The sequence below is a fragment of the Trichoplusia ni genome, chromosome 26 (assembly GCF_003590095.1).
Source record: "Trichoplusia ni isolate ovarian cell line Hi5 chromosome 26, tn1, whole genome shotgun sequence".
NCBI lineage: Eukaryota > Metazoa > Arthropoda > Insecta > Lepidoptera > Noctuidae > Trichoplusia > Trichoplusia ni.
In genome coordinates, this window is record NC_039503.1 from 706,296 (window position 1) to 725,164 (window position 18,869).

General features: G+C 35.1%; 1 protein-coding gene across 1 annotated transcript in view; it reads left to right on the plus strand.

Moving 5' to 3' along the window:
- LOC113505498 overlaps nt 1-18,869 on the plus strand; it is a 32,739-nt gene that overhangs the window by 4,138 nt on the left and 9,732 nt on the right. The window contains exons 2-3 of the mRNA XM_026888238.1: nt 7,858-7,997; nt 17,736-17,750. Coding sequence (XP_026744039.1) covers nt 7,858-7,997; nt 17,736-17,750 — 155 coding nt within the window. The remainder of the gene's footprint in view (nt 1-7,857; nt 7,998-17,735; nt 17,751-18,869) is intronic.

The window sequence follows — 18,869 nt, forward strand, 5'->3', positions numbered from 1 at the left end:
ATACAAACAAACTCTTCAGCTTTATATATTAGTATAGAGTATAGATATAGATAAGCACCCGTTTTGTATATGAAGCGGGTTTGCCAATCACAGTCCAAGAATTAAATTTAACACAGTTTGTTCCGTTGCAGAGACAATAGATGGCAGGTTTTTCCCCTTCACTCAGCTTAGTTCCGCTTCAACGAAACAACAGCTCACAGTATAATCCCCAGAATTCCCACTATTGCGGACAACATCACATACATTGTTCTGAACCCAAAGTAAGTTGCTAAAGCACTTGTGTTATGGAATTCAGATAACGAAGGTACCACACACACCCAGACCCGAGACAATGTAGAAATGTGAATTTTTACATTGACCCGACCGGGATCGAACTCGACCACGGAGGTCGTCATTATGGATTTATTATAGTAGCTGCCGCCCGCTAAAAATCGAAAATGATCCCAAAGAAACATACATTGATTCACACACGCAACTTTTAAACGGCTTAACCAATTTTTATCAAACATGTCCCAGACCACTCGCTCATTTTTTACCTTTTAAAAAAACAAACGAAATTGAACTCTATGATATCACAGACGGACAACCAGATAGGAAAGTCAAACTTATAACACCCCTTTTTGTGTCGGGGTTAAATTGTAGGTGTCAAATATATCAGATTCTTATCTCATATTTACGAAAGAAGATCGTTAGTTAAGCCATTGCACCATTAGCTTGCAATAGATCAGTCAGCCACAAAAGTCCATTTGAAAGATTCTAAAATACTAGAATTCAATTATATTTACACACTAGCTGTTGCCCGCGACTTCGTCCGCGTGGTTAGAAGATGTAAGTTAAAAATTTTTGAACAGAAGCCCTTGAAGATGAATATTTTTCCCCGTTTTTGCCACATTTTCCATTGTATTTTCGCTCCTATAGTTTTGAAGATTAGCGCGTTCAAACAAACAAACAAACTCTTCAGCTTTATACATATTATATTAGTATAGATTTGCGGATCAAAACACTTAATGTTACTGAGGTTGCAAAAGAGACGAAACATGTCACAAAAGCGCTGTCTCGTTTCTAAAAGTGCAGTGATATGAAGAGGTGGTGAGCACCGGCCTAATTGATTCTCTTTCTATTTCTATTTCTTTTAAAAAAGTTTACATTGATGTTGTTTTTTAATCTTTATGTGACTTATTAATATTAAATGATGCAACGGTTTACTCACGTGTACTTGTCGAGAGTGCCCCACTAGTTTCTGACCCAACCGGAGTCCTGAATTATGAGCTGACGCGGCGGGGTCGCAAGTCGAACTGACGTGACCCCTCAGGGGAAAAAAATATTTCCAGTCAGAAAGGAAATTTCGACTCCAGAGTTTTCAAATAAAGACATGAAAAAGTGATATACTTACAGAACAAAAAGTTTTCTTTTAAGTTTTTTTTTGTAAACCGATGTTTAGTTGGTGTATTTCAAAACACGTCGGATTCCGCTAAATTTAAATCTGGGTCTTAAAACAAGTGGCAGGTCAATGTCACGTCACTTGTCGAATAATTGTCAGTCCAACACATTTGACGCATTCTAATAGTGTGCTAATAGTTTTCTTTTTTCTTGCGATGTTACAACTACTGTAAAATACAATCGTCAAATAACTATGTCATATTCCTACATGGAATATGTCAGCATTGCTAATTATAACAGTCTTCTACATTAATATATCAATGAATCATAAAAAGGACGGTAGATATGGAAGTACTGATAAGATTGTATGTAGGACGTGCTAATATTTGTTTTGGAGGACTAACTTTCTGTGACTTTGCCTGTGTCCAAATACCGTATCCCACAATAAGACTAGATATCCAAATATGCAAGGAAAAAAATGACCGTTGCTCATGGTCAAAAATTGCTTTCAAATCTCCTTAACTCAAAATCGACGTGAGTGAGACAGACCCAGGTGGATAAAACGGGATGTTTTGCATTTGTTCCTAACGAATTATTTGCTTGCGGCTCATGAGAAAGACAAATGCCTTTACCCAGCAGTGGGACGTTCGGGCAAGGCTATCTAAACAAAACGTATACAAAAAAACCAGTAGCAAATATATTCGCTTACTCAACCCTGTACCAAAGATCTCCGTGTTTCTCGGGCACAAATATACTGGGCCGTGAAAAGAAATGACATTTTTAATTGAAATTCGCGTAACTTTCACCACTTCGCCATCTGTGCAATTAATATTCAAATACAGTTAGCTGCATAACTCTAGATCACTTTACATGTGGAACGTTTAACGACGTTTTCCTTCTAGTTTTGTTTGGCTAGTTGAATGTAGCTTTATCCTTGAACACTGTATGACATCGTGCCGGTGTAGGCGTCAGCTTCGAGACAATTCCTTCGTTAAGTATAATGACCTGCAATTGTTTGTCTGGACCACGATTTATCACTTCTTTTAAAGACGAGAATATTATCAGCTCGACCTTTGAAGTGAAGACAAATTGAGAACGCAAAACATTCATTTTTATTAAATTGTTTTCTATTAATGGCGCCTTTTTTGTTATTTGTGAAAACTAGTTTTTTTCTTAATCATTTCGTTTGGTATGAATGTTTTTATTATTAACCTTCAAGTTTGGACTGCACGGATAGAGTTGAAGTTGAGGTTAAGGTCACCACACCAAAGCCACTGTGCGAGGCGTGACGCGGGTTTGATCCCCGCGTAGGACGAGCAATTTTGCGGTCCAGGAATGCTTGTTCTGAGTCTGAGTGTCTTTGTGCATGGGATTTGTATGTTTGTAAAACCCCCGCGACATTAGGATTAAATTCCTTACTGCGGGAGACGATTTTTTTAAAGTTCAGATCAGAGGATCAGAAAATTTCGTCTATTATGGAAGAAGAAGGTAGAAATTGTGGTTGTGAAATCGAGACAGCGCAATACACGGTGTAGTGCGGTATCTCTTCTTCATGCCAGCAATAATACTTTTAAAAGATATGGCCGTATGCGTCCTGCGTAGATTTGAAGTACCTATAAAAACATTCTACTGAACCTTTAACACCTTTGATAATGCCAATTGTAATAAAAAGCATGGCTCTTTAGTTAATTGTTTTGACAGTATCATTGACATGTGATATCGCGTTCAAAACGTTATGCAGCCATGCCGGTTGACGCCCACTGGCCTACTAACAATGGCCCATTTCATATGACGGATGCACGCAATCTATACCAATATTATAAATGCGAAAGTGTCTGTCTGTCTCGGTTTCAGTCGAGAACTATTGAACTGATTATAATATAATATAATAATATGCGGACAACATCACGTATACATTGTTCTGAACCCAAAGTAAGTTGCTAAAGCACGTGTGTTATCGAATTCAGATACAACGTAACTTTTTAACTGGAAAAAGGGTTGTAATGGGGGGAGAGGTAAAACTTTGTATGAAGCATTTTTTTCGAATGGACTACGAGTTTGAAGTTTGGCTTAAAAATTGTTCATCTATACTTCTATACTAATATATAAAGCTGAAGAGTTTGTTTGTTTGAACGCGCTAATCTCAGGAACTACTGGTCCAAATTGAAAAATTCTTTTTTTGTTGAATAGACCATTCATCGAGGAAGGCTTTAGGCTATAAACCATCATGCAGCGACTAATACAAGCTAAGATACAATGGAAAATGTGAAAAAAACCGGGCAGGTATACCTAAATCATAAATTATATCTTCTACCCACGGGGACGTAGTCGCGGGCAACAGCTAGTTTAACATAAATTTATGATAGCTACATTTTATCCCGGCATTTATACGGTAACGGGAACCACCCCACGCTGTAAACTGAAGTCCACGCGGACGGACTCGCGGGAAACAGCTAGTATACTAATAATACTGGCTCGTACATGTCGCAGTGCAGGCAAGATTATTTCTTGACTGTAATATTTTTGAACCCCCACGCTAAGTGTAGGTAAGTAATAAGTTTGACGTGTCTATAACTTACAAAATACAATCAATTGATCGTATATGATAAAAAATATTCTAGAATATTTAATACTAGCTGTTGCCCGCGACTTCGTCCGCGTGGTTAGAAGATAGATTTCCCTGTATTTTCCAAATTTTACATTCTATCTTCGCTCCTATTAGTCGCAGCGTGATGGTATATAGCCTAAAACCATCCTCGACGAATGGTCTATGCAATACCAAAAAAAAACATTTGAACCAGTAGTTCCTGAGATTAGCGCGTTTAAATAAACAAACTCTTCAGCTTTATATATTAGTATATAGAGTATAGATTTTTTCGTACACCGCCAGTAAAACTTCGTATTCTATTGAGATGGGAATTCGCGAATCAATAGGTATATTAACCGCGTTTTAACTTTACCATTACATTGCGTGCTTTAATATCAAGTATGTATGCCTATCATTAGCACAATAATACTAGCATGTATCGTGCATTTAATTTAAAATTATATGCAGTTAAATGATAAGCTAACCGGAAATAATAAAATCCTTCGGAATGGCTATGCTTGCAAAGTTTAATCTATACTTCTATACTAATATATAAAGCTGAAGAGTTTGTTCGTGTGAACGCGCTAATCTCAGGAACTACTGGTTCAAATTGAAAAATTCTTTTTGTTTTGAATAGACCAATTATCGAGGAAGGCTTAAGGCTATAAACCATCACTCTGCGATTAATAGGAGCGAAGATACAATGGAAAATGTGGAAAAACAGGGAAAGTAAAAAATCATAACTTATATCTTTTAACCACGCGGACGAAGTTGCGGGCAACAGCTAGTCTTACATATTAGTATTATTGGTTTTAAAGAGGAGCTCATGGCTAAGCTAAAACTGCATAAGTGAATCGATCACTGGTTAAGCTACGCTTGACGCGGTTGGTCCGTAGATCTGTGACCATCTTTGTCATAACGAGTCCCTCCGTCTTTCGAAAGGCACGTTAAATTGTTATTCATACATCTTTAACACTCGTTACGAGTCGTATGAAGCTAGAAAGTCTGAAAACCAGACTAACAAATGGGTATCATTACCTAGATAACTGGGTTGAGGAGGTCAGATAGGCAGTCGCTCCTTGTAAAACACTGGTACTTAGCTGAATGCGGTTAGACTGGAAGCCGATCCCAGCATAGTTGGGAAAAGGCTAGGCCGATTATTATTGATTATTATTTTGTGTTTTTTAAAACAATGAACGGCAACAGGTCAAAAACCTATGTTTTATAGACATTCGACCTGTTTCCGCAGGGGCAGATGAACGGTTGGGTCGGCGAATCGTTCGCCGTTCAAACGTTCTGTCGGCACAATAATGAAAAGTGAATCGTTCTGTAGGAGAACCGTTCAACGGGGAAACGAATGTCAGATATATGTTTCAGAATACCATTTACGCTTAAACGATTGAACAAATTTTGATAAATTTTTGTATGGAGGTTGCTGACAGGGACAGACGAAGCCTGGGTAACAAACGAGTGGTTTAGAATGTATTTTATTGATACTTAATATGCTTGATAAAAATGGTTTCAAATTCCCAAACCATTTGAAATTTAATGCCGTTTAAATAGTAAGTACTGAATAAGCCGATAAGTTAATGTTTGCCCATTTGATTTATTGCCTAGGCTGTAACGGTTACTACATAGTAAATAGTATTTTACTACATAAAGTCAAACGGTTTAACGATCCTATTTGAACGTAACTTGTTGATAAAAATAATTTATTTCATATTTATTGTTCTACACAGTGTGTTTTCCAATAAATATGGAACTGATTAAATTGTGTGCTGATTTTCATAACTGAGAAATGTTGAAATTCTTAAATTCCGGTTAATTTGTCACGTGAGTGTCTGAATGGTGAGGGCTCCTTGTAAATTGGCTAAAGAAAACAAAGTAAGTTTCCTACCCTCGTTATTTGCTACTAGCTGTTGCCCGCGACTTCGTCCGCGTGGTTAGAAGATATAAGTTATGATTTATATCTACCCTGTTTTTTCCACATTTTCCATTGTATCTTCGCTCCTATTAGTCGCAGCGTGATGATTTATTTTATAGCCTAAAACCTTCCTCGATGAATGGTCTATTCAACACAAAAAAAAATCAATTTGAACCAGTATTTCCTGAGATTGGCGCGTTCAAACAAACAAACAATCAAACAAAAAACTCTTCAGCTTTATATATTAGTATAGAGTATAGGTTCATCAACGATAGTATGATCGTAACAACCGTTATTGAAGCTCTAGCTGTCATGGTTCATGAGATACAATCTGGTGACGGACAGACGGATTGCGGAGCCTAAGTAGGTAATAATGTTTCTTTTCTACCCATTTGTTACGGAAGCCTAAAAATATCCAATACGTCAGTATTGTAGGTACCTCCTGAAACTGTTGTTAAAGCGAGATGCCATGACGCGTTGTAGATCGCCGTCTCTCTTACACAACGGTCTTTAGATGGTGGTATGAGATAGTTACACATTACTATCGTAATACAGCAGTGCTGAATAGGTGTCGTTTCAACAACGTCCTGTATAAAAAGACTTTATAAAATAATATTTTTGACAGTATTCAACTCGGTCAATGTGTGGATACTTTTCAATAATGGATAAAATGCAGGTACTCTTACAAATATGTATTTAGTTTCGCTCTTCCCTTTGTCTGCTATCAAATCTTGCGAGTTCAATAGTAAAGTTAACAAAGAGTTAATGTTTATGATCACGCATACTCAGTACTTTGACATAGTTTTGAATCACCTCGACGCCACACACAATCTTCGTTTATTAAAGCCGTTTTAGACGATGCGAGAAATAGCATGCAAGTTGCGGTACATTGACGTCAATGGTTAGTCACTTCTGTTGCTGTTGCCGTATCACCCAGCAATGCATTACAAATTTTATGACATTTCTCGCTTCGTGTAAACAAGTCTTTAGTATTGGATTTCTGATTTTTATCCTCTACCGCTGTTGACTGTACTCATTTTCCAGTTTACATAATATCTCTAATATATAAAATTCCCGTGCCACGATGTTAGTTACCGTACTCCTCCGAAACGGTTCAACCGACTTTTACCAAATTTTATATGCGTATTCTGTAGGTCTGAGAATCGACTAACATCTATTCTTCATACCCCTCAGTGTTAAGGGCTGCCCACACAAAAAAAAAAATATTTTTGGACGATTTTTTTTGTTTTTATTTTTTATAATGTGGCATTAAAAATACATACAACTAGAAATAATTTATTGGGCAAAACAACGTTTGCTGGGTCAGCTAGTGTAAGTATATTTCGTGATAATGTTATGATGAACGGCAGTTTTTTTTTTGGTGAATTCATCAAATTTTAATGACTCCTTGTGCTTTGTGTTGAGCTCAAGGGAGCGTCAGACTTCTACTGACTAAATCCCACCCATGTTCCTTACTTTGCCCTTCTTGTATTGGGCCACGGTAATCTGTAATGTGTAACGCGGGTACCTCAATGTCAAAAATGTACTTGTCACTCAAGCGATTTGTTTCAGTTCACGATTCCGACTCCCACTTGGCCGGTTATAATGCCTTATGTTGTACCTACGGAACCTTAATTTATCTGTCAAACTTTAACATTCAACAAATTCGAATTCTTAGTTGATGACGTCATTCGCATCGCCGAGTCCGGAGTCCGGAGTCGCAGGGCCGAGTCCTGACTGAAGTTTGAACTTTTTCATTGCAATATTTGTATCAGCAAATGAAATTAATCAGCGTTCCAAAAAATTGAGGTTGGTCGCAGTAAGTGAATCTATCATTAGTGCGAATTGGGATAATACTGTCCTTTAGCAGTCCAACGGTAAAACCTCTTGGCTATAAACTAGCTGACAAGAAAATACAGGAGTGCAATATTGTATGTTTTTAAACATATGTTCTGTATTGTTCCAGATGTCGGTTAAGGTAAAGCGATGGTATCGCTCCAGGCGCAATCAGTTTATTATATTTATAATACTAATACTGTGTATTATTTATTATATAAGCTTACATGACAGCTTGCAAAGGGAGCCTGATCTGGATTTGACTCGAAGGTAAATTGTTTTTCTTTTTAATTTTGTCACCCTCTTTTCGCTAACCAAAGAGTTTTAATATCGAACGCATCCTCCTTGTTCAGTTACTTAAAAAAAAGAACAAACTCTTAAAACTCAGTTTGAATATGTGACGCGATTAAAAATAAATGTAAAACAATAATAAAGGTTATTGAATAAAATATATCAGCAGTTTATTTATTAAATATGGGTTTGTATAAAAGATATGCGAAGAGTTCAATCTTCTTTTAAGTACCTGAACAAATGTAGTATAGTTTTAAATATACAACGTTTAAAATATAACGGTGTAATATTATTGCGGCGGTGGAAGAGAGATGCCGTACTACATATTGTAGTGCGTTGTCCCGCTTGCACAACCGACTTTGACAATTTTTTTCTGAAAGTATAGCTTCTTTGACATTGATCTGTTTAAACGTTGTTAATTTAGTTTTTTGTGTAGTTGTAGTATAAAGAACGAATGTTTGAATATTTTCTATTAGATAGTAGATATGAACGTTAATTTTTTCGTTTAATTATATCGTTTTATATGTAGTTGTATGATTAAATGAAGGCATGAGTTATAATCCCCGCTAACTGCTAATAAATAGGTACCTTGCCGCATTTAAAGCAAATTATGTTAAATAGACTTTAAAAAAAATACCGACAAGTTACGTCATCAAAATGTCGGCCAGAGGGTGTACCACTACGTTTTAAGGTGATGTTATAGTTGTGGAAGAGTGACAGCGTTAAACACGGCGTGGAGCGCTATCTCTCTTACACAGCGCGATAATATTACTTTAAGACTTTGCAGTAGCCCCTGGCAGTTGGCAGCTTAGGGGGATTATATAATTGTAATTGCATGCAATCTTAACGCTCAGATGAATAAACTATACTAAATACACTGAAATACAGGATACTGTAGAAATACTTCTTTAGGCGCGTCTAGGAGGGAACTGGGCCCTGATTCTGCTATTTTACAATGGCCGATGAATGAATGGCAATTGGATTAAATTCAAAATTAGTCCTATTATCTTAAGCATTTTGCCAATACAATAATTAGAAGATAATTGTATTGACCTTGAGTGTACCGTCCTGCACTGAATTTCCAATTAGAAAAATTCTCAAGAGAATACGAAAATTGACATTTTGAGCCAAATTTCATTCATTCATCGGCCGTTGTAAATACCAGAATTGGAGCCCTGGACGACAGTGCAATGGAAGTCGGTTACAGGCTTTCTTTGGCAGTAGATAATTTATAAAACACATCTTGTATGATATATTCATGTTTTGAATTTTAACTTAATTGCCAGCTCGTAGTAGTAGCAAAGAAGTTTTACTTCAATCGCGTGCTCTATTTTTTGCAATCGCTTGTTTCTGTCTCTGTTACTCAAATATTAAAGTACTGGCGCAAGAAAGAGATGCAACTTGTATAATGTTTGAATTTATGATTCTTCTTCGTATAGTTTATTTTTCTGAACCTCACTTAGACTATATTTATATTTGACGCTTCACTTTCTTGTTAATATTTTACTAAGGGATAATATGATAATTTTACATTTTAATTATTAATTATATATTGCGCCCGTTAAGTTAATTTATGATTGGAAACGAAGCAAGAGAATATCGTTAACAAAGTAATTATGATGAACATAATTAATAGATTTAAAAAAACTCAAAGACCCACGTTTTTAAATGTCACTCCATTAAATTTCTATCAAAATCTGTTTTTATACATAGATGCAAATTGCATTGTCATCGGGTTTGAAGCTACGCTGAAAATTTCAGCCTGCTAACTTATAGGGAAGTGCTAGTGCTATTTACAATGCCCAATGAATGAATGACAATTGGATAAAATTTTAAATTATTCCTAATCATTTAGCATTTTGCCAACACAATAATTTGCCTCTTGAAGCCCTGTTTGAATCGGTAGCAAACAAATAAAGTTAAGTTAAGCAAACGTTTGAATTTTTATTATCAATATTTTTTATGTTGCAGTTTCTGATACACCTGTGCTTTCCCTTAATGAAATATTAACATTGCACTTTTATATACTTATTGATTCTATTGATCGCATGTCATTCAAGTATGAATTTGACAAAGTAGACTTGAAGGCTCATTTAGATAATGAGAGTAGTGATGCGTGAGGGTGGGCGAAATTGGGTACGGTCCAATGTAATTTGGCCTCCAAACATTGCTAGTTAGCCTAATAGGTTATTTCACACGAACAATCTAATAAAACCGTCAGACTGCTTTTCCGAAGAAATTGAATACGTATTTTTCATTTTATAACATCGTTGAAGAGAGAAAGACTATAAGCACTTAAGATATTGAATTATGGTAGTGGGAGATAGTAACATCACTTGCTAGCAAAAATCGTACTGGCGAGTGACGTCACATGAGATTTTATTTCATTGTACTTCCTTAATTTTTTGTTTATGAAATAAAAGAAAAAAATCGCGTACAATATTTTTTAGAAATCTGTCTGACAGACTAATTTTAACAGTTTGTTTTTGTCAAGTAGCCTATTTGAATAAATAACTTAGTTTTCTGATAGTGCCAGTTTTGAAGGTCCAATACATTACAGGTAATATTATAATATTAAAGCCGTTTTAGACGGTGCGAGAAATAGCATGCAAGTTGCGGTACATTGACGTCAATGGTTAGTCACTTCTGATGCTGTTGCCGTATGACCCAGCAATAAATAAATAAATAAATATTCCACAACTTTCACACAACGCCATCTAGTCTCAAACTAAGCAGAGCTTGTATTATGAGTACTAGACAACTGATAAACATACTTATATATTTCTAAATACATACATAATATAGATAAATTACACCCAGACACAGAGCAAATGATCGTGCTCATCACACAAACATTTGTCCTGGGTGGGAATCGAACCCACGACCTCCGGTATAGCAGTCAGGGTCACTAACCACTAGACCAACAGGCCAGTCAAAATGCACTGCAATGTATTGCAAATTGTATGACATTTCTCGTATCGTGTAAATAAGCCTTAACTTTTGGTACCATCAGAGGGGCGCGTCTCCCCGATGTGTTTCTACTCTCCTTTCCTCTAGATGTCCTTTCTTGTGAACGTCACTATAGTAACTAATACCATAGATAGAGATATCCGTTCTAGAAAGATCTAGATGTCCGTTCTAAGAAGAAATTTTTGACAGGTGATAATAGTAAATAGTTGGTGTTCCGATTTCAAATGATTGAAACGCGAAGCCAAATCTGAAAGTCGTTTTTTTATACCTAACCTAACCTAACCAACGTTTGCGTTGTCAGTTTTGAGTCAATTTTACGACCTATCAATAATTTATTCTTAAAACGGCTAGAGTATACGATTTATACAAATCGTAGCCGAGATTTAAGTAGGTACTAGTGAAGCAGACAAAGCTACTGTCGACTTATTGGTTTTTTATAACGACTCGTTAATAAATTGTAGATGACGCAAGAAAAGAAAATCAGACTTAAATCAGAATGGTATACAGTGGGATTACAAAACATATACTTAACTACAGAAAATGAAAAATCCCTAAGTACGAACCAACTCAAAACACAAGATTTTTGCCATTGTGGAAGGGAGACAGTGCATAATATGATAGCGGTGTCTCGCTTGTACAAGTGCAATTTTCTTTTAGGAGTTCGCTTACACCTTGATGTGACAAAATCTATCACTTGCTAATGCCATAACACAATTGCTTCTGAAAATTTCATGGACTCGGTCGAATTCATACTTCATGGTAAGCATGCTGTCTCTTTCCTTTTGTAGTGTTTTGTTTTCTGTCTCCCTCTAGCACTGCACCCCGTAGCGTAGTTAATGCCAGCGGTACTAAACCTTTGGTTGTGGTCGCAAGTAATGGTTCAGTAAATGTGAATGAGCTTAATTTAAATAACAGGTATGGGCCGGTTTTCTTTTTTCTTCTATTTAAATAAGTTATTTTAATTTTAATTTTAGTTAAAACTATAATTGATGTGCCGTATGATATGTTAGAAAACCGTAGTGAAGATGCATAACGAAAATGAATGACAGTTTCATTTATAATTTCGGAAAATTCATTTTTTTATAATAAATTTATTCGTTTGTTTATTTGTAAGTAATTCGTTTAACAAAAAATATGAGAATTGTCACGCAAATTGTTATCCGGCGCATCAACTTTTATTAAAAATAAGTATTTTTCGCAGTTTGGCTTCACTTTTCATTTGTATCAATTCTTTCAGTATCCTAACTTGTTTTCCTTATACCATCTAATATTTAAACATTATTTTCTAATAAAGGAAATAACAAATTTGTTGTTTTTTTTCAAAATATGCTTAAAATTGACAACTTTTAGCGAAAATATATATTAACATTTTTTTAGTTGTAAACCGTTCGGGTCATTTTTTTGTGAATTAACAGACAGTTATCTAATTAATTAATTTTCATTTACATGTCATTTTACTATCTAAATGTATGTGACTAATTAACTGTCTATGGACAACCATAGCTGATTAATATCTGACAAGCAATATCATAATTTTCATTTTTTGGTAATAAACTTGGTTCTAAATCAAGGCTTATTTGCAAAGTTGCTTTTGTTAACTTGGCATTGATCCTTATCGAAATAAATGATTCATAACTAATTATATTCAAATTCAAAGATGTTCTTTACTTAATTAAATATTTTATTAGACGTCACCGTCGCCGTTCGCAGAGAATAATTGATAGGTAATCATTAATTTTGTTATTAGTGTTAATTTTAAACTGTACATTTTTAAAGATTGGCAACATGGAAAGGTCCACCATTGGTTAATATTGACAAACAATTAAGATTAATAATAGGAGGAGGTGATGAATAATTAATAGATTTGAAAAAACCCACGTGCATAAATGTCACTCCATTTAAATTTTATCATAATCGGCCCAGCCGTTTATGCATACTCAGACATACACCCCCGTACCACTCGACGTATGGCGGGCGGGCTAGGTTTGGTTAGGCTCGGTTTGGTCTTTACACGACCTAACATCGTTTACGATCAAAAACTAATTACACAATCTAAGAACGAATGCATTTACTGCTTATTTTTTAATTACTCGAGCATAATCCATTCCCTCAGGGTTTACTGCCAGCGAAATGATTAATTTACATTTAAATTTTGATTTGATTACTTTTCATTAATTTGCATCGCCTGATAAGAATTACGTAATGCTTAGGAACAAAGAAATCGCTGTTACTTGGTGATAGTAAAAGTAATAATTAATGTTATTTAGTTTAGTCATTTAATACGGTCGGACCGTGGATGGATGACGCTCTTTATCATAAGCAGCTCCTCCGTGTTTCGGAAGGCACTTTAAATTGTGGGTCCCGGCTGTTATTCCTACATCTTTGACAGTCGTTACAAGGTAGTCAGAAGTTTGAAAAGTCTGACACCGAGTCTAACCAAGGAGTATCGTATTGCCCAGGTAACTGGGTTGAGGAGGTCAGATAGGCAGTCGCTCCTTGTAAAACACTGGTACTTAGCTGAAACCGGTGGGACTGGTAGCCGACCCCAACATAGTTGGGTCCCGGCTGTTATTTGTACATTTTGGACAGTTGTTGCGGGTAGTCAGAAGCTAGAAAGTTTGATAGCCAGCCTTACTAGGATTTTAATCTTGTAAAAGGGAGTCAAGGGAAAGAAGGGGAAGCGAAAACCAGCGCTTAGCAGTCTCTCGAAGCTCAAAGCACAAGCTGAAGCTGGAACCTTTTGCTTTCGATGTACTATTTCATGTTTTTATTTTTTGTAAACCTGTTATTTTTGTCAAAACTAAAGCAATGAACCATTCATTCATACAACGAGAGCTTTTTTGTCCGATCCCGAGTTGGAACCCGCTATACCTCGCAATAGAGTAGCGCTTAGTCACGCTTCCACCACTGAGATATTCCATGCCAGTGGAATATTAATCCTTGGAACATACAGTCCGAAGTTCTAAGGTAATAAGCATAAAAAAAACAGACGAATTAAGAAATTCATCTTTTTTGATGTTTTAAAAGTATGTTCGAAACGATATTATAAATATTCATATACTGTACTAGCTAATCTCCGCGACTTCGTCCGCGTGGTTAGAAGATATAAGTTACGGTTTATATCTGCCCTGTTTTTTCCACATTTTCCATTGTATCTTCGCTCCTATTAGTCGCAGCGATATATAGCCTAAAACCTTCCTCGATGAATGGTCCATTCAATACAAAAAAGATTTTTTCAATTTGAACCAGTAGTTTTTGAGATTAGCGGGTTCAAACAAACAAATTCTTCAGCTTTATATATTAGTTTAGATATAACATAAAAATTATTAAAAATATAGTTTTATATTGCAGTGAGAATACCACAGTGTACGTTGTAAATGCAAGAGTAAGTTCAAAACGAAATAAATTGTTCGTTATTTCGACAATAATTAGGTAAAGTATTTCTTTCTTGATTACAGTTTAGTGTAACTGTAACTAACAAGATAACATTAGAACAGTTAATAGTCTCCATTTTAATAAATAAATTTTTAGTTTTTTTGCGTATTCAATATTAATAACTAACTTTCGTAAACAAAAACGTCTTATAATAATGTAGATTCCTTTTCTGGTTTTATGAAAGACTGTGATTATGTTTTGTGGTAGTTGTATTTAGGTACTAACGGATCAGTGTGTTTCAAAACATTTTCTATTTCTGTTTTATTTTTGGGATTTAGGTGTTTGGTCATTGAGGGCATTAAGACGCGAAAATGCCTGATGCTTAATGCCCTAGATGACCTAGCTGATCCTTGATTTTTTTCCCAATCATGTTGGGGTTAGCTTCTAGTCTTACCGGTTGCGGCTAAATACCAGTGTTTTGCAAGGAGCGACTGCCTATCTGACCTCCTCAACCCAGTTACCTAGGCAACACAATGCCCCTTAAACAGACTGGTTTTCAGTCTTTCTAGATTCTGACTACTCGTTACGACTATGTGTAAATAACAGCTGGTAGACACACTTTAATGTGCCTCCGAACACGGAAGAAATGGTTCTAGTTAATTCTATGTTTATCTGTAGAAGATTTTGATGCTTTTACTTAAAATGTGTGCGCCCTTAATTTTTGTGATAACGTTAATAAAAATCGGGTTCTTATGTCAAATTTCCATCTCCCGTAATACAATATTACTAAATTGTTTTTTTTTGCATATAACGACTGTTTTTTATGTATTTCATGATGCAAATAATTAGTTTTTAATAGCATTACACGGATTCGATTTTATTATTAATAGCATGGATTTTAATGTGAATAGTGCGATTACTCTAAGCTCTTTGGGGAAATCTTTTGCCTTTGTAGAGGTGAGAGAGCGCGCTACTTTGTACATAGCGCCGTTTCACTTCTACAACGGCAACAGTATTCTGTTTAAAGATTTAAGTTCGTACGCTGGGGGTCTACTACCAACTTAAACTCTGATGTGGAAACGAGACGTCTATGCTATGTAGTACGCCGTCTCGCTTACTCATAAGACTTAAAGTGGTACGCCCCTAGATTGCAACACGTATGGACTTATATTAAAAAAAGAAGATTCTGTTTTCCACGTTCAAAACAAAAATTTATTAAAATAAATGATTTTAAAAGAACTTCAACGTTTTTTATAAAGTTTAGTTCGTGGATACCAGAATCGACCCCCAAATGTTTTTTCTATGCATATTGATCGAGCATGGTATTCTTAAGTTAACTACAGATCAGAGAAAGGTAGACAGAGATAAACATACATTCTTTAATAATGACATATGTTTGCATCCTTGTCACACTGCCATCCATTAATGTACAGTGTGCATTCAATCTTATGAACATAATATTTTTCAGATTTATTAGAATCGTGAAAAAATTAATATAATGTAATAAGTTTGTAATGAGAATAAAAAACAAAGTAATTGTACCATAAATAAGTTGAACGCCAATCTTGATCAAAATAATTATTTGAAACTAGCTGTTGCCCGCGACTTCGTCCGCGTGGTTAGAAGATAAGTTATGATTTATATCTACCCTGCTTTTTCCACATTTTCCATTGTATCTTCGCTCCTATTAGTCGCAGCGTGATGGTTTATAGCCTAAAACCTTCCTCGACGAATGGTCTATTCAACACAAAAATATTTTTTTGAAGCAGTAGTTCCTGAGATTAGCGCGTTCAAACAAACAAACTCTTACGTTGCTGACCGTATACATATTGGATGACATTTGCAAATGTTAATGGGAAGTTATGAAATACTAAAACTCGTAGTTCTGATTCAATTTGATCATTCACACCATTGGTTTGAAAGGTCAGTATGTTAAGTTTGGGGTGCGAGTCAAAGGGCTAGAATTCAATAATATTTTATACGTATTTTTCTTTCGTCAATTATAGCAGTAGCGATGACATTTTTCAGTGTCCTTTTTGTAGTTATAGGTATATATAATAATGGATACTTATTTTCTCCTCTGTATTGCCATCACAAATTGGTCAAATTACAGTGAAATTGTCAAATCACAAGTTTTTTTGTGTTGGACACGTATTTTTTCTTTTATCTCGTAACCAAAAAACGAAGGGGATTTAAAATCACGTGTGACGTCACTTACCAGTACGCTTTTTTACTAGCAAGTGATGTTATCCGTCCCCACTACCATAAATTTTATCATCTGGAGTAAAATAATTATTTTCATCTTAATTGTTTCATAATGATGTAATAAAATAAAAAATACGTGTTGTATATTTTGAAATCTGTCTGGCTGATTTGTATTATTAGATTAGGCAAATACCCTGGGCCCCGATTCCGCTATTTCACGATGGCTGATGAATGAATGGCAATTGGATTAAATTTGAAATTAGTCCTAATCTCTTAAGCATTTTACCAACACAATAATTGCTAGCTAATTGTATTGACCTTGGTTGTATCGTCCCGTACTGAATTTACAATTATTGTGTAGAAAAATGCTTACGAAAATTTACATTTTAAGCCAAATTTCATTAATTCATCGGCCTTTGTAAATAGCAGAATTGGGGCCCTGATATTTGATGGCGGTTTACTCACGCGTATTTAATTATTATCTTGCTTAGTCGGCAGATCATGATTAAGGATTCCGTGTAGTTCTGAACTAGTCGGGGATCGCGGTACATACGCGCGAGTAAAATGTTATTAAACTATATGAATCCGTCTTACAAAAGTTAATATTGGTCTTACGTTCTATTGTTATACTTTTTATACCTGGTAAACATATTTATACTTCATTGGTCCATACTTAAAAAAGCTATTTTTTATTTATTTTAAACGACTCCCGCTCTAAGGAATTTAATCGATGTGTCGCGGGGTTTTACAAACATACAACTCACATGCACAAAGACACCCAGACTCAGAACAAGCATTCGTGGATCACACAAATGCTTGTCATACGCGGGGATCGAAACCGCGACACGACGCGCACAGTGGGTTTGGCGTGGTGACCTCAACCACTCGGCTATCCATGCAATCATTGGTGTGTCTTTTGCTTTAAAATGTTAAAACAACAAAAAGCATTAAAAAATACTAAAACAAATAAATCACTGAAATATAACAGTCGTTTATTTTATGTGTGTTGTATAGCCATGCAAAAATAGTTTACCATTTTTTTCGTATCTTAACCAATGGCGTATATACAAAGAGGATGTTCTTTTTTCTTTTTCTCTGTCTACTTTTTGTATGTTCTGTGACATCTAAAGTGTGTTTTATTTCTTATTTATTTTTTTATCTTTCCAGAAGTTCTGTGATTATGTAAGTAGATAATTAGTAAGTAACCGTTTTGCATCACCTTTCATCTTCTATTCTACGCTTTTGTTTTGCGTGAGTTTTTGCTAGCTTTTTCTTATTTTAATTAGTTGTTTAAATGGGTGTGGTGTTTGGTAGTTTTTTTAGTTTTAGTATTAACATCTTAACATAAACACTTATTTATGCCTACTAATATACAATGTAATACATGATTTAACATTATCTTAAATGTGTTTTGTATTGGCTGCTATAGACATACAATATTTCACAACTGTTCATGATTGTTCAATTTATATTCACAATTGCATTAAAATTTAATTGATTACATAACACTGCACCAAATATTTAGGCATAAACGTGTTGTTAATTAAAAACTTAAGGGAACTTTAAACCAAAGGAAATAGGTACTTAACATATTTAAATATTTAGTTTAATGGTTAACTTACTTAACTAGTTCTTTAAAGCAGAAAACTCTGTGCCTAGGCTAACTGCATAGACTTGCTGAAGAAGGGTTAAGTACTTACTGACTGAGTTAAATGATTTACAGTAAATAAGGGCCTGTTTCGACACCGCCACATAAGTTCCCGTTAAATTATTTAACAGATTTTTCATACAAAGATAATTCATCGGCCAGATAGCGGCTAATGCTTGCAGTAATTGTAAAACAGGCGCTCAACGTAAAGTAACAACTAAACTTATGAATACTTGTACAATTTGTTCAATGACACTTTTAAAAACCCTTGAAATAATTTACGACTGCACAAACTAAATAATTCATTTATAGATTAAGGGGAAATGCACTTATTAGTCAACTTTTAAAATATAGATTAATTATATAATAATAACATTCCACACAATGCCATCTAGTATCAAACTAAGCAAGGCTTGTATTATTATTACTAGAAAAATAACTAACTCAGAACAGAACTAATGACCGTGCACATCACACGAATATTTTATTTTTCTTTTGTGGGAATCGAACCGACAACCTCCGGGCTAACAGTCAAGATCTTTAACCACTAGACAGGCTGGGCCTGGGCTGTTAATTATGGCTATGAATATTAAATAAGGGATATATAAACAGAGAAATAATTATGCTGTTTTGTTAACAAAAATAGATCAATG